Source organism: Amblyomma americanum, chromosome 4, assembly GCF_052857255.1.
Source record: "Amblyomma americanum isolate KBUSLIRL-KWMA chromosome 4, ASM5285725v1, whole genome shotgun sequence".
NCBI lineage: Eukaryota > Metazoa > Arthropoda > Arachnida > Ixodida > Ixodidae > Amblyomma > Amblyomma americanum.
The window spans coordinates 134459007-134485553 of NC_135500.1; the positions used below are offsets into that span (position 1 = coordinate 134459007).

At 52.4% G+C, this 26547-nt stretch overlaps 1 protein-coding gene across 1 annotated transcript in view; it reads left to right on the forward strand.

Moving 5' to 3' along the window:
* Window positions 1-5003: 5003 nt before the first annotated feature.
* Window positions 5004-26547, forward strand: part of LOC144129842 (uncharacterized) — a 47654-nt gene continuing 26110 nt past the window's right edge. Inside the window, exons 1-2 of the mRNA XM_077663908.1 lie at window positions 5004-5175; window positions 7722-7916. Of these exons, the coding sequence (XP_077520034.1) occupies window positions 5004-5175; window positions 7722-7916 (367 nt within the window). The remainder of the gene's footprint in view (window positions 5176-7721; window positions 7917-26547) is intronic.

A 26547-nucleotide genomic window follows, 5' to 3' on the forward strand; every position in this document is an offset into this window, starting at 1 on the left:
CGGCCAACGTTGCGGCGCACTGCGAGTTTTTGGGCAGGCCTAGGCACACGCGCAGGGACTTGCGGTGCTGAAGCTCCAGCTTCTTCCAGCACGGCTTGCGCACCGTGACGAGCGGCAGCGCATAGAGCACCGCCCCCAAAGCTGCGGCGTTGTATAGACGCAGCGCGGCTTGCTGGGAGATGCCCTGGCCTCGAGCGGTGAGCTTGTGCACGGCGGCGGTGATCCTCTTCATCTGCAGACAGGCCTTGGTCGCCGCGGGGCGGAAGGAAAGGCGCCAGTCGATGTCCAGGCCAAGGTACCGCACCGATTTACGCCAAGGAATCGGAGTCCCGTCCAGTGACAGTGGCGCAAGGTGCGCGCGCGAGCGCGAAACGCAGGCCATGGCCACCGATTTGTCCGCGCTCAGTGACAGACCAAGGCCGCGCAATCTGGCATCGACTGCGGTCAGGGCTCCCTGAAGGCACCCCCGCACGCGGAACGCCTCGCCCGGTGCTCCCCGGCACCACAGAGCTATGTCGTTTGCATATATGGACATGTACACATGGTGTCGCCCGCTCGTGGGGAGGGAGGCCGGCACCACCGACATGGCCACATTAAACAGAAATGGTGATAGGACAGAGCCCTGCGGCACGCCCATGTCGACCGGGCGAGGCTTGGAGAGCTTACCCCCTACTCGTACGCGCATGGTGCGCCCGCTCAGGAAGCCATGAACGTATCGCAAAAGGCGCCCGCTCACACCGGCCCCCTCAAGCACCGCGAGAATTGGTGCGCGGTGAACGTTGTCAAAAGCGCCCGAGACGTCCAGCAGCAGCAGCAGCGCAACCTGGCCTGCTGCCCTGGCATGCTCCAGCGCTGTAACAACGTCCGATATAGAATCAGCCGTGCACCGCATCCCACGGAAACCCGTCTGCCGCTCGTCAAACAAATCAGCCTCCGCAGCCCGCTCGTTCAGACGCTGCAACGCCATATGCTCCATGAGCTTACCTGCCGCCGATGTTAATGCCACTGGCCGGTATCCGCTCAGCTCCGTAGGTGGGCGCCCTGCCTTTCGGATGGGACAAACGACCGCGGTTCGCCAATCCTCCGGAAGCTCCCCGCGTTCCCACACCAGGTTGATCTGCTGCAGGAGGATCTGTCGTTGCTGCGCATCCAGGTTTCGCAGCATTTGGTATGTCACCCCGTCCGGTCCGGGCGCCGAGCGGCGGCGGCAGCGCTGCAGCGCATTGTTCAATTCCGCCGCGGTGAACGGCGCATCACATGGACCTTCCGAGGCGACGGGCGAGGGACTGGCGTCGCTTCTGGGGCTCTCAGGAGCAGCTATGTTAGCGGCGTTTGCGGGGCTGGGCGGCGCGAACCGATCGGCAAACCGCTCTGCCAATTCTACAAAGCTGAGCCCGCTGGAGATTGCGAGGGCGGCCAGCGGTTGACGGTTTGCCTGTGGTTCGGTGATGCGCCGCAGGGTGTCAAACAGCCTCCGCGAGCTGACATCTTCCTCCATCCTTTGGCATAGTGAAGCCCACTGCCGGCGGTATAGCTTGTTGGCGTGGCGGCGCGCTGCTGCGTCCAAGCGGTTGTATACAGTCCAGTCGGCGGCTCTATCAGTCCGTCGCGCCCGTCGCTCTGCGCGATCTCTCTTCTCGCGCAGATTGAGCAGCTTCATATCAGGTGTGGGCTGCCCTGCCCTTACCTCTGCTCGTTGGGTGGCTGCGAGAGCGCTTCGGACTAGACTTGAAAAGAAATCTGCGCCAGTGGCCGCCGCCTCGTCGACCGCCCGCCTGAAAGCACTCCAGTTGGTAATGGAGTAGGCACGTTTGGGGCGCGCCTCCATCGTAGTGGGTTCAATTAGGATGGAGTAATGATCCGAGCCCCAGAGAGATGGTGATCGGCGCCATGTCGCCTCGATGCCTCTGGATGCGAAGGCAACGTCGATGCAGGAGCCGGTTGTTCCGCGTCGTCGAAAGGTGGGCTCGCCGGTGTTCAAGGGGGTGAGTCCCAGCTGCGTTGCTGCGTCGTGCAGGTCGTCTCCCCGCGCGGAGTGGCGCGCACTGCCCCACGCACTATGGTGGGCGTTAAAATCACCACAGATGATTTGGCGCGGGGCACAGCACGATGACACAGCACGAAAACACAGCGCGTTCCACGCGACAGCTGGACGCACATAAACACTGGCCACCGACGTGTCAACACCACCGACGCGCACTGTCACCACCACGCACTCCTGGGCATCAGATGTCGCCGCCGCCGAGCCGACGAGGGTGTGCTGGACGTCCTGCCGCACGTATATCGCGCACCTTGATTTCCCGGGGCGATGAGATGTGACACAACAGGGCACTGCAGCACAGGTGGGTTCCTCGCACGTGGTGGCTGTGTGGTAGCCAATGTAGCCAGGTAGCCGCATCTGGGGCTCCCCGTCATGTGAACGTACGTACGTCTCCTGCAGCGCGATAACTTCCGGCGAATCCTGTGCGATGCGAACTCGCATTTCGGCGTACCGCGCCGCAAGTGAGCGCACGTTCCACTGCAGGATGGATGGTATGCGGGAGGGAGTCCGGCGGCTAGCCATCATGCTGGCTTATCTGTGCGGGAGCACCCGCTGCTTCTAAGCAAGCCCGGTGCCCATCGGTGCCCTCCGGGAAAAGTGCGCTGAGGGCGCGCAACGCCAGCTTTAGGCGCGCGATCTCCGCGTCCCGTGCGTCAGGGTGCTGGCCGTGAGAAGCGGCCGCAGGCTCGGGCCGCGCTGTACGGGACGCCGGGCAACCGGATCGCCGCTGCCGCTGCCGGCGCTGCCGTTGCTTCTGTGTCTGCTGCTGCTGCTGCTGCTGGGGTGTTCCCCTGACGACCTGCGCATAAGAAAGAGCGCGCGACGTCTGCTGATGTTGCTGGGCTGGGGCCGCTGTCTCAGCCTGGACGACGGCTCGGACAACCCGCCTGGACATCGGGACCATGGATGTGGCCATTAAAGTGGCCACGTGACGCTCTCGCTGCCAGTGCGGGCACGCTGGGTCAATGGCTGCGTGCCGCCCCCCGCAGTTAATGCAGCGGGGCTTGCTCGCGCAGGTACCAGGCTCGTGTGGCCCGCCGCAGCGCGTGCATCGGGCCGGAGCGCGACACACCTCAGTGGCATGCCCCAGGCTGGCGCACTTGGCACACTGGAGCGGCCGGGGACGGCAGGGGCGGACCGCGAGCCTGCGCTTGAATATGGTGATGAACGCCGGGGGTGTCGGCGCCGCAAAACGGAGAGCGAGTGTGCTGCCCGACAGAGACGCCGACACCATCGGTACCGTTGACTCCGCCGACGCTAGCAGCTCCTCCGCCGTCCTGCGCCCGTCCACACCGAAGACCAGGCCGGAGCTTTGATTCCGAGGAGGAGGCTCCTTCGCGCAGACCGGCACGCCGCGGATGACGGCCGTGGCTAGCAGGGCCTGGAGAGCATCGCTGCTCCCCGCGTCCACTGCCACCACATTCCGCCGCATGTTTATCCGGACGGCGAGGACGCCCGGGCGGGATCCGATCTCCTCGGCCAACTCCCAGCCCTGTTCCCTGGTGAAGGCGGTGCCCCGGTTCGCCGGCCGAAACAGCACCGTCCCCACCAGGCTGGACGGGACCTCCACGGCAGCCGCGGCTCGCTCCAGGGCAGCTCTCCGACGCCGCTGCGCCTTGGTTGTGATAATGCGCCACGGGACCAGGCTGGCCCCAGCATCAGCGTCGCCGCTGCCTGCGGGGCATTGCTGCGGCGCGCCGCGGAGTTGGGCGCGCTCGGTGCCAGCAGACGAAGCCCCAGCCGCAGCCTGGTCTCGTGCGGCGGGATTTGGTGAGGTCGCACCCGTTTTTCTTCCGGACGCCGTCGCCCCCGCAGCAACAGCAGCAGCATCAGCAGGAGGCTGGAGGTGGGCTCCATGGGGCTCCTGCTGGGAAGGCCCTGCTCCTTCGAGTGTGGAGGGAGAGGGAACAGTGACGGTAGGGGGCCTTCGAGCTTCCCGCTTGGCCACCGCGATGTCCCTTTGGGTTTCCGAGTCCCTCTCCTCCTCGGACCCCGTTGAGCGTCGCCGTTTCCGGAGAGCAGACTCGTCCATTGGGGTGCACATGCTCTAGTCGGCTGCAGGTGTCCGCGGTGAGCCCGCAGCAGCAGCATCAGGGGGAGAGGGCATCACAGCCGGTTCCCCAGGAGCAGCAATGGCGGCAGGAAGCGCAGGGGTGGCCAGAAATGGCGGGGAGGGAGCCGCCATGGAGTTCTGCGTCTGGTGAGCGAGCGCCATGGCGTCCCGCAAGGCTAGAACGCGTGGGTCCGCCGGCGACACGTCCAAGGTCCCGATGACGGACTCAAGGTTCTCCGAGGTGGTGATGAGCGCCGCCGTCAGGCACCTCACCGTGTCCCGCAGATCAGCGATCTCGGCCTGCATTCGCCGAATGGTGCTGGACGACCTTCCTCTGGACGGCGTTCGTCTCCGTGATCGTGAGCGAGAGCGGCCTGCCCTGCGTTGCTGATTGTCACCGCCAAACAGGCCTTCGCTCGTTCACGGTGTCTGTGGCCTCCATGGGGAGACCCCGCAACGCCGCGAAGCCTTAGGCCCAGCGTCCGAAGGAGCAGAGAGCTAAAAACACGTCCGCTCGCTTCGAACGCCCACCGAACAATTCCTGCCAGACACCTCCTGAACGCCGATCTGGAAGGACGCCGCCGTGGTATCGCAGTGGTTACGGCGCTTTTCTACTGCTTGAGTACCCGGGATCGAACCCGACCGCGGCGGCAGCGTTTCGATGGAGAGGAAACGCAAAGGGGCCCGTGTGCTGTGCGATGTCAGCGCATGCTAAAGATACCCAGGTGGTCGAAATTATTCCGGAGCCCTTCGTTACGGCACCTCTTTCTTCCTTTCTCCTTTCACTCCCTCCTTTATCTCTCCCCTATGGCGTGGTTCAGGTGTCCGCCGAGATGTGAGACAGATACTGCGCCATTTAGATCCCCAAAAACAAATTTTCAATTTTTCAAGATTCTCTTTATTGTGGCCATGTCGGTGGTGCCGCCCTGCCTCTCCACGAGCAGACAACACCATGCGTACATGTCCATATACGCAGACGACATTGCTCTGTGGTGCCGGAGGCCACCGTGCGAGACGCTCGGAGAGCGGGAATGCCTTCAGGCAGCGCTGACAGCAATCGACGCCTGCCTGCACGGCCTTGGTCTGTCGCTGAGCGCGGACAAATCGGAGGCCATGGCTTGCGTTTCGCGCTCGCGCAAGCGCCTTGCGCCACTCTCACTGGAAGGGATTCCGATTTTTTGGCGTAAATTGGTGCGGTACCTTTGCATGGACATCGACCTGCGCCTTTCCTTTCGCTCCGCTGCGACCAAGGCCTCTTTGCATATGCAGAGGATCACCACCGCCGTGCACAGGCTCACCGCTCGAGGCCAGGGCATCTTCCAGCAAGCCGCGCGGCGACTATACAACGCGGGGGCATTGGGGGCGGCACTCTACGCGTTGCCACTCGTCTCCGTGCGCAAACCGTGCTGGAAGAAACTGGAGCTGCAGCACCGCAAGTCCCTGGGCGTATGCTTCAGCCTGCCCAAAAACTGCCAGTGCGCCGCAACACTGGCCGAATCAGGAGTGCGACCCCTTCAGCTCCAAGCGGCACGCAGGTCACTGCATCCACATCGACCAGCTCCATCGCGCACCGGATGGCGGCTCGCTACTACAGCGCATGCGCACGCACCCGCACTCTCGAATGGGCGCAGCGCTGCTAGAATATGAGCGCCTCACTGAAGTCGCCTCTGCCCGCCTTGGCCTCCTGACTCAGAGCTACAGCGAGAGACCGTCGGCATCGCGGGAAAGCGGCGCACACCTTTCTGTGCTGTGCAGCAGCTGGCTCTTAAGAGCCGCCATACATTAGGAGCTTCAGCGCCATCTCTTCGTGTACACTGATGGCTCAGTGGCCCATGACAGCTGCTCCCTCGCAGCGGCGGCTACCATCCATGCCCTGCGTCTGTACAGCCGGATAGACGCCACCTTTCTAGTCTCCTCCACCATGGCGGAGTTGATGTGGATCCTGCAGAAGGCTACAGTGCTCAAAGGTCCCTAATAATTCTAACCGACTCGCAAACAGCGTGTAGAAACTACATGAATGGTAAAAAAGGGGGGGTGGGGGGGGGAGAGGCAGCGCTCCACATCCTAAAAACAGCCAAATTACCGCCGAAGGAAATACATTTGCAAAACATAACAATGTAGGTACCGGGACACAAAGGCATCGCGGGGAATGCCGAGGCGAATGCTCGAGAGCTTACAAACCGAGCCTCCAACCAAACCATCCTCGAGCATCCTGACGCGGAACCAGTGCCTTTAGGATACTCAGATGTTCTGAATTACTATAAAGGGGTCAGGGTTAGATATCCCCCACCTCGCAAAAATCTCCACCAGCAGGAAGCGGTCTATTGGATACAGCTACAAACAGGAAATTTCCCGAATCTAAACATGTTAAGCAAGATATACCCAGGGCCATATAGCAGTAAATGCCCGTGGTGCGAGGACAAAGCCACGTTAATTCATATAACGTGGTGTGAAAAGAGAACAGATGGGGCTGCAATAAACAATCCCGAGGGCGGAGCAGTGGGACAGGATGCTTTCCAGCGAGGATCCGGCTGTCCAGGCAGGACTGGACCGGAAAGCCTACCTGGCGGCAAGACTCAGTGGGGCCCTGGACTGGGGGCTCGAACCTTGCCACAAGAGCCACAGACCACATCAAAAGATGTGAAGAGTGCCTCTACACCGAGACCCACCCATATATATCTATAAATAAAGTTTTTACTACTACTGCTACTGGGGGTGCACCCGCTGCTCTCAATCGTCCCTCCGCCACCAAGGAGTGCTCCGCTATGGGTCTCCCGCGCCGCCTTCAGCCACATGGTGTGCAACGGCTGCGTTACCCTACTATTGCGCGCCATTATCTCACGCATCGAGCACCTCGTGCAGAAAGGATGCGCTGTGCTTGGACAATGGGTGCTGTTGTGCTCGCGCTTCCTTCCTGCTGTTGTGTTCGGCGAATTTGGATATGGGGAGGATTCCCTGAGGATCACCGCGAGGATGGGTGAGAACTATGGGGGAGACGTGGCTGGAATGCTGGAAGCAGCGACGACCATAGCGTCCCCACGTATTCGGTCCGGTCATCAGGCGACGAAGTCCAGGATCAGCGTCGCCCTCTTCAGTCAGGCTGGGATTGAACAATTGTCCGAGTATCGCACCTTCGACAGACGTTCCGCGTTTCGGTCATCAGTACAAGATATTTCAACCTCTGCTGGGAGACTGTCTGCATTCCTGTGTCACGCAGGCGCCTTCCTGGTCCACATGCGCGCGCTCCGACACACGTGCGCGCCCGCCTGCCGAGGATGATGCCATCAGTGCCATCGTGTGATTGTACATCATTTTCGAACTATATTCCCCAGCTAGGGATCTGGGAAATACGAAGAGTATTTAAGGAGCTGCTAGTTTGGTACCAGAGAAGAGCCCGCCTTTGAGAGATACCCTTTGCTGGGAGAGACTCCCGACTGCTAAGAAGCCCTCTTTACTGAGAAGCACTCCCAGTTGCCCGTACTTGTACATTATGTAAATAGTCCTTGTATAAAGTTTTCTTCCCCCGATCGTCCTCGTCTCTTCTCCGGCCCAGTCACGCTACCTGAATACCAACTACTGGTGGCAGCGGTGAAATGCTGCTACCTGAGACCCAAAAACTGGTGGCAGCGGTGGGATGCTGCTACCTGAATGCCAACAGTGCCTGGGGTCACTGCGGCATCGCTGGCAACGATGAGGCCGACGAACTTGCAACCGCCGCACACCAACTACCTCCAAGGGATCTGCCCCTTGCGCTGAAGGAGGTGCGTGCGGTGATCCATGACCATCTCCGACTGCAGCACCCCGACGCACGCATCGCCGGAGGTGAGCGCATCGCCAGCATCAACGGCTGTCACGCTCTTTCGCGGCCGCAGTGCGCTATGATCCTCCGCTCGCGCTGTGGCTGCGTGCGGCCCTGCGAAGGACGGGTGCGTTACGGAATCGCAAGGAGTGACGTGTTTGACGGGGGCGGTGGAGTTGAAACACTGGAGCACCTACTCCTTCGCTGTGCGGCTTTCGCCGACGCTCGTCGTGATATGCTCGCGACCTACAGGACGCTGGGCATACTTCCAGACTCGCTCAAGACGCTATTGTGGCCGCAGGGCAGTGCGCGCACCTGTGAGCGCACCCTGCTGAGCCCCTGTGCATTTCTCGAACAGACGGGCTTGACGTCCCCTTTGTTTTGCACCAGGTCGTGTCACGCAGTGACCGAACGTTCCAGGTGCGCTACCTGGGACGATTAACAGCTGGGCGCCCCACCCCAGCTGTTGTGTGCAGTTTTGTGCGCGTGTATTTATCGTTTCTTTTATTAGCTCTGCACGCGCGCAACTTGTACAAATGCATTGTTATGTAAAAAACTTGGACGATGCTTAAGCTTCACCTTTAAAAGTGGAGTGCGACAGCGTGTTGCAGCGCTGCCAGGGAGTCCAGGAATGCCATCGCGCTTTCGGCGCGACGCGTTGCCTGTTAGACAAATCGGTCCGCTACATACGGTGAAACGAACGCGCGGAGAGGCAAACCACGTAGAAGCGCTGGCAGGCGTCTTGCCGAAACGTGCGGGACTCAAGTTGCAGTCGTAGTTCGTCGGCACATCGCTCACGACAAACCCGATGCCGCAAACGCCAGCATAGCTTCCGCTCTGAACCAACGGGCAGCAAGCCGCAAGCTTCGTGGTGAACGCTCTTTGGATGTCTGCTGCGTTCTTCGACGCTCACCGCGTGATTCCTGCGTTCTCGAACGGCTCCACTGCGCCCTGAAGAGACGAGCGTGATGGATTAATGGATTGATGGAAGGTAGGAGCGTTCCTTTTGAAACGGGGTGATAGATGGCAGTAGCCCCCATGCTCAGATTCTTAACGCGACAGCACTAAGGATCTCGTGTAGCAAAAAAGTCGGTGTCGGCGTCGGCAGCGCTGACCATGAGCGAAAAATCGTCCTACTCGCACTCCTCCTCCTCCTCTTACGGCGCAGTACGGGTGTCCAGCGAAAATTGTGACTGGTGTCTATTCCTTTCCTTAAAACTAATTTTCATTTCGTTTTCCTCCCCTTACGGCCCGTTTCGTGTGTCCACCGAAATAGTTTAAGACAGGCGTCCTTTCCTTAAATAGGCTCTGAAATGCCTTCCGAGGAGAGCACATTAACTCACTTAATCACTGCACTGCGTTGCCATTTGAATCAGAGCCAAATAATACTCTACACGCAGCAGACGACCCACAATCGAGCGCCTAAGTTGGCCAGCCCTTCCCAGCGACTTTTTCATGCTCGCACCCTCCTCCCTCCCCCACATCTGCGTAGACAAAGTGAGAGGTGGCCATTGGTTAGATTCTTTCAGACGTCAGGCAGCTACCGGAGCTGCAGCCAATACGCCGCTTGACTCCGGCGGGTCGGGAAGCTCCGCTCCCAGAGGGGGGTCGGCGAAGGAGCGCCTACCTTCCTGCGTGCAAAAAGTGACGAGAAGAGAGGAAAAGGCGCGAAGACGCTGAAATTCAAATTTTAACTACAGATTTGAACCGCCGCGGTGGCTCAGTGGTTAGGGCGCTCGACTATTGATCCGCAGTTCCCGGGTTCGAACCCGACCGCGGCGGCTGCGTTTTGCGTTTTTATGGAGGAAAAACGCTAAGGCGCCCGTGTGCTGTGCGATGTCAGTGCACGTTAAAGATCCCCAGGTCGTCGAAATTCCGGAGCCCTCCACTACGGCACCTCTTCTTCCTTTCTTCTTTCACTCCCTCCTTTATCCCTTCCCTTACGGCGCGGTTCAGGTGTCACACGATATATGAGACAGATACTGCGCCATTTCCTTTCCTCCAAAACCAATTATAACTACAGATAACACAGCTTCTACAAAGCGCATTTAAAAAATCCTTGGTGGAGACTATTCGTGACGCGGCGTGCTTCAATATCCCAGGCATGCCGCAACTTTATTAGAGCCCGCTTCACGGCCCCTTTAAATTGCCCAACGGGCCACGCGTCGCGCCGAACGGGCGATGGCGTTCCGCGGACTCCTTGGCAATGCTGCAACACGCTGTAGCGTCTCACTCTTAAAGTCGACGCTTAAGCGTCCATCAATTTTCCCCCTTTATTTTTGTTTAATTGTGTTGTAAGTTATTAAATTTTCCCATTTCCCAATAATAATAATTGGTTTTTTTGGGACAGGAAATGGCACAGTATTTTTCTCATATATCGTTGGACACCTGAACCGTGCCGTAAGGGAAGGGATAAGGGAGGGAGTGAAAGAAGGAAGGAAGAGAGAGGTGCTTTACTGGAGGGTTCTGGGATAATTTCGACCACCTGGGGATTTTGAACGTGCACTGACATGGTACAGCACACTGGCGCCTTAGCGTTTTTCCTTTATAAAAATGCAGCCGCCGCGGTAGGGCTCGAACCCGGGAACTGCGGATGAGTAGTCGAGCGCCCTAACCACTGAGCCACCGCGGCGGGTCCTCAAAATGCAAATTTCAATTTTCAGTTTTCTCTTTCTTCTTTCCCTTCCTCCTTTATCCCTTCCTTTACGGCGCGGTCCGGGTGTCCACCGAGATATGTGAGACGGTTACTGTGCTTCGCGCGCTCGCCGCGCCATCTGGAATGACGTCACACCGCACGGCTCGCCGCCTCCGCCGTTTAGTATGACGTCCCACCGCGTTCCTCGTCGTTGCGCTCGCCTCCGCTCGCTTCGCCAGCTGCGTCTCATGCGTGATAACATGTCGGAGGATTGAAAACGAGAGCTCGCGTGCGCCGCAACCACAGTTGAGGTGAAGTATGTGTGGCGGCAATTCTGATACGCAGGAGGAGTCCTGGAATCGACATCGGAACGAGATGAAGAGGAAACGAATCGCCCTTAACACAGACGAACAGCGTGCCGAACGACTGTCTAAACGCCGTGAATATGCCGCCACGATACCGGCACTTTTAGCGTCCGGTGTCTCGACCGCTAGCAGCAGCGACAGCAGCCGGAGGTTAGACCTGGGTCCTGATTCACTGAGGACTGCCCGTGATGGACGATAGAATGCGACCAAGAGACTTCAGCAGGCTCAAGAAACCGAAGTACAACGTGACGTTCGCCTAAAGAGTAGGCGTAACATTGGCGCGGCCCGAAACGCGGCATGTCAGGCCGTCAGTGTATTGCGCGAGGAAGAAGTTGCTCGACGTAGAACGGACAATGCGATTCGAGTAGCGGAGAGTACCAGTGCGACCAGGAGCTTCGAAACCGGCTTCACGGACAATCCGTTCGGCTTCGTTTGCGACGTTTGGTATCGGCTATGGCATAAATGAGACTTGAGACCGGCGATGAGCACCATGCGTTCAACTCTAGCTTTAGCTGTGCCCGAGCGGGCTGAGGAAGGGGAAGCCGTGGCAAGTGTTTGCTCAACATGTAGAGCCACTTTACAGAAACAGAACGTACAGACTACGCAATGGGGCTCTAACATAGACCTCGTCTTTTACAGAAAAACACTGGTCTCACAATTCACCGTAGGAACGAACGATACGGCTGCATTCTACTTCTTAGATCATAGAGCCGTCTTCGTAGCAATCAAGAAGCAACCAGAATCAGAATCAGAAGAAGAAGGAATGCAACAAAGTGTCTGTCTAAAACAAGAATGTGTCGTCTTTAATGCAACTACTAAACATAGCTACACAACCAGACTAACCTGGACTTGCAATCAAGATTAATTAAGACTAACCATGCTATGCCTTAGCTTTCGCTACGTATATCCTGGCATAGCCGAGCTAAGCCACTGCCAATTTTTTTTTCGACCGGGGTTAACCATAGCGAAACCAGGAGCAATTTTTTTACTTTTTTGTCTCTTGATTGTTTCACCACCTGCCTCCTCCAGTTTGCTGACAGCGTGGATAAGGTGTCTATCGAGGAATGACAGTTATTTCGCCTTTCCTGTCCTCAAGCCCAATAAAATAAGAATCATCAAAATAAAGCGCATTTGGAGACGATTATTGGTTTTATGCGCGCGTTAAATTTAAAAAGCCCCGCAGCAAGCAGGGAGCCGGCTTATTTTTCATGGCAACGCTTTCAAGGAAAAAAAACGTCACATTTATTTTTTCACTCGACAAAACAAATTTATGCATTTGCTGGCGCCTTTTAAGGTAATGTTCGCCGTACCTGCACAGCACACTGGTTTTATTTTGCACTGAGAATGCGGTTTCTTTTTAAGAGGCACGTCGCCACGAAGTATATTGTAAGAGCGCGGTCACAGCTGCCCCATTATTTCTTATGGTCAATGATTTGCAAGTTCTTCACGGCACACTGAATTGAAGTTCATTAAAACATCGAGTAAATTGTAATTTTAGGCTCGCAACATCACTCAAGCGTTATCATAACTTTTAAGAATGCAGAGCAAATTAACTCCACTGAAGCAAAGAAAGACGGTAGCCAGAGGGCTATCCGCCCAGATGACGGCCGAAAGGTCCTGACTCTGGGCGGCGGTTTCGGGCTGTCGGACGAGTTGTAGTTGAGTCACCGGGTCGGAGCTCACTCCCATTGGTGTTTCTTCTTTATGCCTCGTCCCTCCGGGGAGGGGGCGCATGAAGACATTCCCATAGTATGTGGTCCAAGGTGGCCCTAAGTTCGCAGTTTGCGCATTAGCCTAAAATTGCTCTGACACATAACACTCCAGAGGGCCAGGTCTGGAAAAGTGTGGGTTTGTAGCCGGCGCCAGTTGATGGCTTGGTATCTGGTCAAGGATCTATCCACTAGTGGAAGTCTATGTCGTTGCAAACGATAGGGCTGTGCAATTTCTCTGTATCCCACCGTGCGATCCCTGTCTTTGAAGACCACCTCGCTCGGGTCCGCCCGGAAGGAAGAGCCTCGGGCGAACTCGTAGGCCATCCCATTATCAAACAGGGATGCATGTGCTGGTGTCCAGACTTGTGTAATTTTCCTGTATATTACATGAAGCTTATTATTGTATAGGTTAGGGTCGGGAGACACGGCCTGTGAAATTTAGTACGGCAACTTTGGAGTCCCTGATATACCTCGCTTTTGTGCCTACACAAGCCAGTGCTATTGCAGCTTCTTCAGCAATCTCCGGGTTGGCGGAGAGTATGGAGGCACTTATTTTGAGGAGTTGTTTATTATTGACGACCGCGAGGGTTGTCGTGTTCTTACCATACTCTGCGGAATCCACGTAGACCACGTCCTCGTCTTTGTAGGAGCGGAAGCGTTTCTCGAGCGCTTCTGCCCGCTTGGCCCGGCGCACTGAGGGAAAAATAATATATATATTCCTGGGTAGTGGTGGTACGATTATATTGTCCTGAATTTCTCCGAGAATGTCGACTTTGGCGGTTGTTCTGTTGTCTCGACTCAGATCCAGTTTGTCTGGAATGGCGCGGCCGGTTGTGGTCCCGGCTAAGCATTCGATTTGGGACGTAATTACTGCTTCTGTAATTTATTCCAGGGTATTGGGCATGCCTAGCTCTAGGAAGTGGTGAGTGGATGTACGGATAGGCAACCCTAGAGCTTGCTTGGTGCAACGCCTGATAATTCCATCTATATTGTCACTGAAGGACGGTTGACGCCTGGAGGGCTGGTTTACTTATAAATATTCTTTTTTGTTACTTTGTTTAAACGTCGGTAATCAACGCAGAACCGAAGGGTTCCATCTTTCTTTGCTACTAGAACAACAGGCGATGTCCACGGTGTTGGGATTCAGGTAGCATGACTGGGTCGGAGAAGAGACGAGGACGATCGGAGGAAGAAAACTTGGAACACTTTATACAAATACTATTTACATAATGTACAAGTAGGGCAACTGAGAGTGCTTCACAGTAAGGAGAGCTTATTAGCAGTTGGGAGTCTCTCCCAACAAAGGGTATCTCTCAAGAGGGGGGCTCTCCTCTGGTACCAAACCAGCAGCTCCTTAAATAATCTTCGTATTCCCCAGATCCCTAGCTGGGGAATATAGATCGAAGAATGATGTCCAATCACACGATGGCACTGATGGTACCATCCACGGCAGGGCGGTCCTGATGTTCTCGCGCAGCTCGGCCGAGAGAAAGAGAACAGGACCCGGTCACGTTATCGTCCACGTGGCCTCCATGTGGGCGCGCACATGAGTCCGGACCGCGCCCATGTGGATCCGGAAGGCGCCTGCGTGACACAGAAATGCAGGCTGTCCCCAGCAGAGGTTGAAAGATCTTGTACTGATGCCCGGAAAGCGGACCCTCTGTCGAAAGCGCGGCACTCGGGCAATTGTTCAAGCCCAGCGTGACTGAAGAGGGCAACACTGATCATGTACTTCGTCCTCTGAGGACCGGAATGAACACGTGGGGACGCTATTATCGTTGCTGCTTCCGGCATTCCAGCCACGTCTCCCCCAGAGGGCTCACCCACCGTCGCGGTGGTCCTCAGGGAATCCTCCCCATGTCCAAATTCGCCGAACTCAACAGCAGGAAGAAAGCGCGGACAGAACAATAGGCTCGTCGACGGCTGTATCACGTCGTCCTGGAGCATTTCTTGAAATTGCTGGCGAATGGCATCACGCTCCTTCGAAGAGATCCAGTAAGGCGGCTGACATAACGGCCGCTGGTTGGCGTCGACGATAATTCGGTGCTTTGTGAGCGGTGTCTGCCTAACCTTAGAGGTCGAGGAAATATCTCACAGAAACCTAACAGGACAAAACTTCACTATGGTGACGGTCTCCAAACAAGCATGCAGAAACTACACAAGAGGCATGATCGACAGCATCGCCAATCATATTCGACACACGAAGAGAAGACACAAACACTAAACATAATATAGTATGTGTTCCGGGACATGAGGGGATGAGGGGCAACGTGGCAGCAAACGAGTTAGCTCGATGGTACGTGAACCAAGCAGACTTAAACACTTTGCACCACGGGCACCTTTGACCCTGTTACAGCTGCGTACTCATACACTCGATCATTACAGGGGTCAGCAGAAACGCTACCCACCCCCACACAAAAGGCTAACCAAAGAGGAGGCGGTAGGTAGATTGGCGGAGACTAAAAACCGGTACCTACCCACACCTGCACAAACTACTCAAGATTTTACCTATCCAATTGGTAGGCGAACGCCCGTGGTGCCTCAATAAACCTAGACTAGAGCATGTCACATGGACCAGCCAAAAGCCAGACTTAGAGCCTAGAATAGACCGCCCGAGTGTGACGCAGCGGGAGGACTTGCTGGCCGGCCAGGACGAGTAAGCGCAACGATTTCTCGTACGCCGAGCCACGATGGCAGCTGTCAAGTGCGGCATCCAGGACCAAGGATCGACCACGGCCCCCAGTGACCCGTAAGAGTAGAGAACACTTTAAATTTGTCGCAAATAAAGTTTTTTCCATCCATCCATCGCCACTGCCACCGCCGACTTCACAGCCTCAATGCGCGCAATGCGCATGCGCAGTAGCTACAAGTGCGCTGCGAATGCGCAGTTGGGCAACTGTTGCGCGTCATTGTTCGGGCACATTATAAACAGAAGGTGCGAAGCTCTCGTTCTTCACATGAACGATGGGTGTATAAGTCCGCGTGTATACTGCCTCCAACATGAACAGCTAATGAGGGAAGCCACATCGACGTATCCCGAAGTTGTGGCGTGGTATAATGCAAGTCGACTGTGAGCCAAGAAGCCAGGATTGCCAAGCGCGTGGATGAGACGCCGGATCAACGAGAGCAACGGCTCGAGAAACGATGCCGTCAAGAAGCGGAGAAACGACAGCGACCAGCCGCGAACGAAGCCGCGTCTTATTCGTGTCAGCTACCGCGTACACACCAGGTTTAACCGGAGCGAAACCATTAGCATTTTTTTTCAGTATTGCATAGAAGTACAGTCACACTGACAGGTTTCGAGCTTTACTGAACCGCTCCCCATACAGTGATTTCGTCATATTAAGTCACACCAGCATACTGCTATCACTCTGCCAGCACATCAAAATTCCGGGATACACACACATGCATCGAGTAAAGAAAGCCAGGCAGAGAGAGAGAGAAAAATTAGGTGCGCTTCAACTACTGCTGAACCTGGTTAGAGAGCGAAACCTGTGGTGTACAGGGCAATGTTGAGTGCCTTCCGCACACTGGATATGCAGTGCGCCCACCCAGCCACCCTGGCAAGTGGCAGTTAAATTAATGGTTGATCGCCAGAGATTGGTCACACAATGAACGCTGCGGCCTATTGCTGCTGTGCCGCGTGCCTGCCACAACGCTGTCAGCGGCAGCCCATTTCCCCCTTTCACTTGCAAAGACAGATTTTATTGTTAGGCAATTTAAATTAGACAGGTGAATGATTTTGCTTTCACAGTGCTTATTTAAGCCGCGAGCGCTCGGAAATGAGGCGGGAACACTGACTGGGAACACCATGATTGTTTCAGCCTTTTAAAAAATACTGTACGGCCAGATTGTTCATCATGGGAGGTCGCCGGTCTTCTGACATCGATTTGAAACCTCGAGAGTCGCTTCAGGTTGTGCTCCAGAAGAACAGACCAATTAAACTAAACATAATGCGCGCAGATTAAATAATGTGAAATCTCTTGTGGCCTTTAGTAAAATAGGCACTCCTTCAAAACAATCATTTCGGTAACTGTAGTTTAATTTTACTGCTCACTTTTACACATCCCATAATTTTGTAGTTTATTTCTTGTTGCAGTGTATGAATATTACAAATGCATCCTCGAATAACAGTTCTAAATTTCCGGTTATGCTAATTCCAGACAGCATATCTCGCGTGAAATAAAAATGTGATACTCTACTGTTTCTCTTGTTTAACGTTCGGAAGAGTGCACCTAGAAGTCGGTGGATACATGGGAACAGCAGTTTCGGTATCTCCAAACTTGATACTGTACTGGAAACCAACTGGTTGCTAACTCTTTGAACACATTTCTTCTCTTTCCTTTGCGGCACGTGGAGTCTGTTCGCTGCTTTGTTTAAAGAGGCTTCGGTGTTATTGAAAAGGTTACAGAAAAGATAATGAATTTTTTTGGCGCAAGGGCATCTATGGCCAAGAAGCGCCATGGCACAAGGTGTTTTAGACTACTCAAGGTGGGGTACAAGACCCATTTTCCAAGCATTTCACTCCACGTAAGCTGAGCACCAGGCCAGGGTGTAACCATGTAACTTACACCCATTAAAACCAGTCACACCCATGGAAAAGGTGTAACTTGTAACTAGTGTATCACCGGTGGGTACCGGTGGGTGGTTGAGGTGGGTACAGAAGAGATGCCGAGGCTTATAGGTAGCATGTTTATAGATTTCTGCGTTGTAATAAAAAGCTTCCGGGTGTGAACGTGGCGCTTACTCCGGACTACAGTACTCTAGAATTGCATACGGTGTTGTGAGATGACTGCATTCACAAATCCTGCTCGTAATGCCTGCTGCAGTCCATCCTGAATAATTTCCTCTTGAGTAAAACTGGATTTGCATAAATGAGTGCTCAGTTTCTTGTACGTATAACATCAATATTGCGGCAACTGAAATGCCTGTAATACATCGGTTCAACAAAGAACCACTAGCAAACACAAATGCAGTCAGTGTTCGCCATTTCTTCGTGAAATCAATGGCAATCATTGCTTCTCTCTTTGCTGCAGTGGACGGCATCCTTGCAGATGCCTTCACAAATTTTTTACAAAGCATGAACTTTACTTGCACTCTGCAATAATAAATCTATCGAGAACGTTTGCCCTCAGATTTGAGGTGATATATTTTTACGTCTGTTTCTAAAACAAGAGAGACCTTTCTAAGCTCTACGAAAAAAAAACATTTTTTCCAGAGTAGTCATCTCAACAAATGGAGAGAACCTGAACCCTCGAGAGAACGACGACAGCAAACGTGACATAATACTAATATCTTCGATTAAAACATACTGAGCATCTTCCGATGAACGAAAAACTGACGCAAGAAAGTGGCCAGGGAGTAAAACGCCGTGCAAACATTGTACAAACAAACAAACAACAACAAACAAACAAACCTTTCCGTTACGACGTATACGGTAGCTTGGACATTAGGTTCACAGAAGGTAGCAGTTGGGATCGTCTCCTGAGATGCAGATTGTTGTCGACGTCTTCCAGGCTAAAGTTGTGAAAAGACTAGGCACCAAGCACAGTCCAGGATATGCGATGAAGGAGGCGCCAATCAGAAAAACGGGTCAAGATTAATCGGGTAAAAAAAGAGCTACAAAAGAGTACGACAAAATATACGGCGATCAAAGTGCTTGATGGGATAGCTATTTTTAGCTTGTTCCTTATTTTTGCCAAAGAGGGAAGCGGAGGAAAGGAAATTCTCGTCAGTTTCGGGGAATGAAGAGGAGAGAACAGGTAGTGGGAACAGGGAGAGAGGATAGGAGGCGATGGGTAACAAGTATACATAAGAAAACTCTCCTTGTAAGTTTTAGGATTGAGGAGAGGAAGGAAAAGTGGGAGAGGGTTGAAGGTGACAGCGGACTATTGGCTTGGGCGTCCACCTGGCTGCAGGAGGTAGCTGATTGGCAAACCATTGCCGCAGAAGGATGGGTACAAGCCTCCCTGGCCCGGCATAATAATAATACTAAAATTAATATAATAATAATAATAATTGGTTTTGGGGGAAAGGAAATGGCGCAGTATGTCTCATATATCGGCGGACACCTTAACCGCGCCGTAAGAGAAGGGATAAAGGAGGGACTAAAAGAAGAAAGGAAGAAAGAGGTGTCGTAGTGGAGGGCTCCGGATTAATATCGACCACCTGAGGATCTATAACATGCACTGACATCGCACAGCACACGGGCGCCTTAGCGTTTTGCATGCATAAAAACGCAGCCGCCTCGGTCGGGTTCGAATCCGGGAACTCCGGACCAGTAGCCGAGCGCCCTAACCACTGAGCCACCGCGGCGGGTACTGCTTAGGAGCAAAAATGCGAAATCCTGTACCTTTCCTCTCTTCTTTAAATTTTCATTGTAATTTTTAATTTTTGGTATTTGTAATTTTGCTTTATTCTGATATATATTTATTCATGTTTCGTTTTTATTTTGTTCTTCATTTCTTTATTTTTAATCATTTTTCTTTTTAATGTTTTGCTTTTTCGTATATAATTTTTTTTTATTTCTTTTTTTTTACACTAAGCAAGCCTTCTCACGCATTTACATCGTTTTTAATCGAATCAGTCACGCAAACCCCGTTCGCACTAAGCAATTATTTATATAGGTCACTTTAACTATTAACTAATTAAAATTACTACACCAAATGTCTCCCATTTTAAGATGTTCTTACACACTACCTAAGACATTTAAATTTTTTCAGAGCAATCTATACAGGACGATAGGATCGTGCGGACAAAATTTATGGACACTTTTTTGCTTACGCGAGATAACCTTATAATGCTTCCGCATTAAAAATGTAAATTATGAAATTACTTCACAGCACATTAGTAGCCTGCCTGCACTCCGTAATTATTCGCACTGCGCAGATCAAGAGACTTTAATCTCGGACCATAGCAACGTCTTCAGTGTTTTCACACCTTTTCGTCTGCAGAACAACGCCGGGAGTTAGTTGCTGGTGAGCCAGGGGCCACGCACCGCCGGCTGCGCAGAATGAAATTGGTGTTCTAAAGGCGGCCCTTATGCTTTCGCCTTAATGAGATTAGACCATCTAGCTTCCAAGCTAACCTTATTCGCCGACTAAAAAATTGAACAACTGAAAATTGGTTTCTCAGGGAAGGAATTGGCGCTGTAATCGTCCCATCTTGGTGCATGGCCGAACCGAGCCGTAAGGGAAGCGAGTAAGGAGGGACTAAGAAATAAAAAGGAGGAAAGAGGTGCCCTAGTGGAGGACTCAGGAATAATCTCGACCACCTGGGCATCTTTGGTGTGCATGGTGGTGTGGTGGGAGAGGAGGTGTCGCCTCGCGGTGATATATATATATATATATATATATATATATATATATATATATATATATATATATATATATATATATATATATATATATATATATATATATATATACGGTCCACCGTCTGATACCGTTGGTGAATAAACCAAGATAATCCTACCAGTTGTGACCTTTTCACTGTGCAAATTTTCAGTGGTCCGTTGAGCAACCCCGGCTGCTTCCACTATATATATATATATATATATATATATATATATATATATATATATATATATATATATATATATATATATATATATATATATATATATATATATATATATATATATATATATACACGCGCTTCGCCTCAGTGTATTGTAGTCGTTATGGGGAGTGCAAAAGAGAGACGCAACAACGACAGAACGAAGCGAGGCAGAGATAACGCGCTCAAGAGGCGCCAGAAGAACCAGCCGCACGACTCGAGAAGTATAATAATAATTGGTTTTTTGGGGGAAAGGAAATGGCGCAGTATCTGTCTCATATATCGTTGGACACCTGAACCGCGCCATAAGGGAAGGGATAAAGGAGGGAGTGAAAGAAGAAAGGAAGAGATAGGTGCCGTAGTGGAGGACTCCGGAATAATTTCGACCACCTGAAGATCTTTAACGTACACTGATATCGCACAGCACACGGGCGCCTTAACGTTTTTCCTCCATAAAAACGCAGCCGCCGCGGTCGGGTTCGAACCCGGGAACTCCGGATCAGTAGTCGAGCGCCCTAACCACTGAGCCACCGCGGCGGGTTACTCGAGAAGCGTAGTAACGAAGATGCGGCTAGAAGAAGTCGTGCCAGGTCCCGAAGTTACTCTTCAACTGCGAAAGAGACGAGTTTGAGTTCTCGAGAGCGTCGGAATGAGACGCTGCGTAGACGGCGTGCTGAGGAAACGAAGCTTTCGCAATTAAAATAGGGTTAACTAGAGCTAAACCAAAGCCAATTTCTCTCTCTCTCTCTCTCTCTCTCTCTCTCTCTATCTGGCTGTTCTAACTCGATGCATGTGTGTATATCTTGGAATTTTGATGTGCTGGCAGACTGATAGCAGTATGCTGGTGTGACTTCGTATGACAGGATCATGGAATGAGGCGCGGTAAAGTAAGGCTCGAAACCTGTCAGTGTGATTGTACTTCTATGCAATAATTGAAACAAAAATTGCTAGTGGTTTAGCTGCGGTTAAACCTGGTGTGTACGCGTCAGCACACACGAAGAAGACGTGGCTTCGCTCGCGGCTGGTCGATGCCGTTTCTCCGCTTCTCGACGGCATCGTTTGGCAAGCCGTTGCTCTCATTGTTCCGGCGTCTCGGCCGCGCGCTTGGCATTCCTGGGTTCTTGGTATCGTTGTTGACTTGCATTATATCAAACCACGTCTTCGGGATACGTCGATGTGGCTTCCCGCAGTTGCCGTTGATGTCGGTCGCAGTATACACGCGGACTTACCGATTCTTCATGCATCGTTCACGCGAAGAACGAGTGCTTCGCACCCTCTGTTTCTAGAGTGGCCGAACAAAGGCGCACATCTGTTGCCCAACTGCGCATGCGCAGCGCACCTGTAGCCACTGCGCATGCGCGACACGCGCAGCGAGGCTGCCGAGTCGGCGGCGGCAGCGGCGATGGCGCAACTGTGACGTCACGCGGGGCGCACGTGTTGCTCGCCGCAAGCGCATTAACGGCTCCAGCTCGGCCCGGTAACCTTGCCCTTACATAACGTGGGGAAGTCTAAAAGGTTTCTTGGTGGCCTAGGGGTACCGTGTCTTGACTAACGACCCAAGGGACCCGAGTTTGGTTTCTATGTCACTGATCATAAAGTTCCGATCTATGACACCGCTCCATGCCCTCGATCTTAAAGCGGCAGAAAAGGAAAATATAGATAGAATTTCCAGACGTTTCACAAAGCAAGCTCTAGGATTGCCCATCCTTACATCCACTCACCGCCACCTAGAGCTAGGCATGCACAATACCCTGGAAGAAATTACAGAAGCAGTAGGAACATCCCAAATCGGATGCTTAGCCGGGACCCCAACCGGCCGGGCCATTCTAGAAAAACTCCATCTGAGTCGAGACAACAGAGCAACCGCCAAAATCGACATGCTCAGAAAAATTCAGAACGACATAATCGTGCCAGCACAACCCAGGAATATGCATCCTATGCACTCAGTGCGCCGGGCCAAACGGGCAGAAGCGCTCGTGAAACGCTTCCGCTCCTTCAAAGACGAGGACGTGGTCTACGTGGATGCCGCCGAGTATGGTAAGAACACGACGACCCTCGCGGTCGTCAATAATAAACAGCTCCTCAAATAAGTGCCTCCATAATACCCACTAAGCGACTGCAGAAGAAGCTGCCATAGCACTGGCTTGTATAGGCACAAAAGCGAGGTATATCAACAGTGACTCCAAGGTTGACATAATAAAGCCACCGCGGTGGCTGAGTGGTCATGGCGCTCGGCTGCTGGCCCGAAAGACGCTGGTTCGATCCCGGTTCGCGGCGGTCGAATTTCGATGGAGGCGAAATTCTAGAGGCCTGTGTAGTGTGCGATGTCAGTTCACGTTAAAGAACCCCAGGTGGTCGAAATTCCCGGAGCCCTACACTACGGCGTCTCTCATAGCCTGAGTAGCTTTGGGACGTTAAACACCCATAATACCAATACCAATACCATGATAAATTTCAGCAGGGGCCGGGTCTCCCTCCAACGAATACAATACTAAGCCGTCGTGTAATATACGGGAAAATTACACTATTCTGAGCACCAGCATATGCGTCCCTGTCTGGTAATGAGACGGCCTACGAGTTCGCCCGAGGCTTTTCCTTCCGGGCGGACCCGAGCGAGGTGGTCTTCACAGAAAGGGATCGCAAGGTGGGATACAGAGAAATTACGCAGCACAATACTTGCAACGACATAACTTCCTCCAGCGGATAGATCCTTGACCAGATACCAAGCCATCAACTGGCGCTGGCTACAAACTTACACCTTTCCACACCCGGCCCTCTGGAGTCTTATGTACCAGGGCAATTTTCAGACGAATGCGCGAACTGCGAACTCAGGGCCACTTTTGACCACATACTATGGGAATGTCCTCATGTTCCCCGGGAGGGACGAGGCATAAAGACGAGAAACCAATGCGAGGCCTTACTACTGAGCTCCAACCTTGCGACTCAACAACTCGTCCGACTGCCGGAGCCGCCGCCGAGAATCAAGACATTTCAGCCGTCGTATATAGACGGTTAACCCTCTGGCTACTTTCTTTTTTTGCTTTAGTGCAGTTAATTTGCTCTACATTCTTAAAAGCTCTGATAACGCTTCACTCATATTTCGAGCCTAAAATCACAATTTACCTCATCTTGTAATTAACTTTAATTCAGTGTGCCGTCAACAACATGCAAATCATTGACCAATAGGAATAAATGGGGCAGCCGGGACGGCACTACGACAATATACTGCAAGGCGACGTGCGTCATACAAAAAGGCATTAGATTTAAGAGGTTTATTAATCACGGACCTGAAAGGGCAGCCGTCCTTCGTACAAACAAAAAAGGCGATAGATACGTCAAAAGGAACGTCACGCTCAGGGCAAAAAAAGCCAATAATGCTGTACAGGTAAAGCGAACATTATCTGAAAAGACGCACGCAAATTCGTAAAGTTGTTATGTAGAGATGAAAAAAATATGACGTCTTTTTTTTTTCTTTGAAAGCATTCCATGGGAAATTAGCCGGCTCTCTGCTTGCTGCGCTGCTTTTTAAATTAAACGCGCGATAAAAACGGATAATGATCTCCGCGTCATGTCCCGACATGACTTACTTGATGCAGTGCAGGACCGCACGGTGGCCCAGGGACCCACCAGCAAGGTCTAAAACTCACTTGAGAAATAAAAATTTTCTGTCTGTCTGTCTGTCTGTCTGTCTGTCTGTCTGTCTGTCTGTCTGTCTGTCTGTCTGTCCAAATGTGCTTTGTTTTGACGATTCTTCCTCCAGCCAACTGCACTAATTTTATTGGGCTTGAGGACAAGAAAGACGAAATAACTACTTCTCGCTGGACACTTTATCCATGCAGTCACCAAACTGGAGGTGGCAGGTGAAAGAAGCCAGAGACAAAGAAATTAAAAAAAATGCTGCTGGTTTATATTCGGTAATCATCGGTCGAAAAAAGAAAGCTGCATTACCCGCCGCGGTGGCTCAGTGGATAGGGTGCTCGGCTACTGATCCGGTGTACCCGGGTTCGAACCTGAAAGCGGCGGCGACGTTTCGATGGAGGCGAAATGCAAAGGCGACCGTGTGCTGTGCGAGGTCTGTGCACGTTAAAGATCCCCAGGTGGTCGAAATTATTCCGGAGCCCTCCACTACGGCACCTCTTCTTCCTTTCTTCTTTCTCTCCCTCCTTTATCCCTTCTCTTACGGCGCGGTTCAGGTGTCCAACGATATATGAGTCAGATACTGCGCCATTTCCTTTCCCCCAAAACCAATTATTATTATTATTCCTTTAATGCGCGGTTCGGGTGTCCACCGAGAAAAGTAAGACAGGCGTAATTTCCTTTAGCCGCCGCGGTGGCTCAGTGGTTAGAGCGCTCGGATACTGATCCGGAGTTCCCGAGTTAATAATAATAATAATAATAATAATAATTGGTTTTTGGGGAAAGGAAATGGCACAGGATCTGTCTCATATATCGTTGGACACCCGAACCGCGCCGTAAGGGAAGGGATAAAGGAGGGAGTGAAAGAAGAAAGGAAGAGGAGATGCTGTAGTGGAGGGCTCCGGAATAATTTCGACCACCTGGGGATCTTTAACGTGCACTGACATCGCACATCACACGGGCGCCTTAGCGTTTTTCCTCCATAAAAACGCAGCTGCCGCGGTCGCATTTTTATGGAGGAAAAACGCTAAGGCGCCCGTGTGCTGTGCGATCGAACCCGACCGCGGCGGCTGCGTTTTTATGAGGGCAGAACGCTAAGGCGCCCGTGTCCTATGAGATTTCAGTGCACGCTGAAGATCCCCAGGTGGTCGAAATTATTCCGGAGCCCTTCACTACAGCACCTCATTCTTCCTTTCTTCTTTCACTCCCTCCTTTATCCCTTTCCTTACGGCGCGGTCAGGTGTCCACCGATATTTGAGACAAATACTGCGCCATTTCCTTCCCCAAAAACCAACTATTATAATTATTAATACACGCCGCGGTAGCTCAGTGGTTAGTGCGCTCGAATGGTTTGGTTTGGTTTATGGGGGTTTAACGTCTCAAAGCGACTAAGGCTATGAGAGACGCCGTAATGAAGGGCTCCGAAAATTTCGACCACCTGGGGTTCTTTAACGTGCACTGACATCGCACAGTACACGGCCGGGATCGAACCCATGTCTTTCGATCCTGCAGCCGAGCACCATAACCACTCATCCACCGCGGCGGCTCTAGGGCGCTCGACCACTGATCCGGAGTTCCCGGGTTCGAACCCGACCGCGGCGGCTGCGTTTTTATGGAGGCAAAATGCTAAGGCGCCCGTGTGCTGTGCGATGTCAGTGCACGTTAAAGATCCCCAGGTGGTCGAAATTATTCCGGAGCCCTCCACTAGGGCGCCTCTTCTTCCTTTCTTCTTTCACTCCCTCCTTTATCCCTGCCCTTACGGCGCGGTTCAGGTGTTCAACGATATATGAGACAGATACTGCGCCATTTCCTTTCCCCCAAAACGAATTATTATTATATAATTATTAATGTTATTAGCTATTACATTCAAGGACAAACTTGCGCTGACGGCTCGAAAAGCTGGCGAGTGAAGCTTTTCGCTTCATAAAATTGAACTTTTGGGGGGGGGGGGGGGGGGAGAAATTTGCGCAGTATCTGTCTCGCATAGAGAAGTAGTACAAGTGGTTTATTAAGATAATAATAAAAAGTAAGGGTAAGTTTTTTGTTAGGACCGGCATCTGCCATCGATACTCAAGCGCCTGAGCTTGGGTAGCGGAAATAAAGGACAGCAGGCACAATGGAGAAATAAAATGAAAGGGGTGAGGGGACAGGAGGCGAGAATAGGGGGAGAGGCAATATGCACTATTTTCACTATAACTATTTTCACAATAAGAAATGTGTACAGGTTACGCGCGTGATTAGTTCACATATCGGCGAAAACTTGAACCCCCGCTTCAAAGGAAGGGATAAAGGAGGGACTAAGGGAAAAAAAGAAGGCAGAGGTGCTGTAGTGGGGGGCTCGGGAATAATTTTTACCACCGGGGGATGAACTAATTACGCGCTATACCTGGACACATTTCTTATTGTGTATTTAGTTTGTGTATATTACTTCTCCCTCCATCCTCTCTTCATGTCCCCTTACCTCTTTCATTTCTTTTCTCCATTCTGCCTGCTATCCTTCATTTCCGCTGCCCCAGCTCAAGTTATTCAGTATCGATGGCCGATTCCGGGGCTAGCAAAAATCTTTTTTTCCTTTTTATTATATTTTAATAAAACCATACACTACTTACTACTACTCTTTAACCAGGTGGATCTTTAATGTGCACTGACATCGCACAGTACTCTGGCGGCTTAGCGTTTCGCCTCCATCGAAACACGGCCGCCTCGGTCGGGTTCCAACTCGGGTACTCCGGATCAGTAGCTGAGCGCC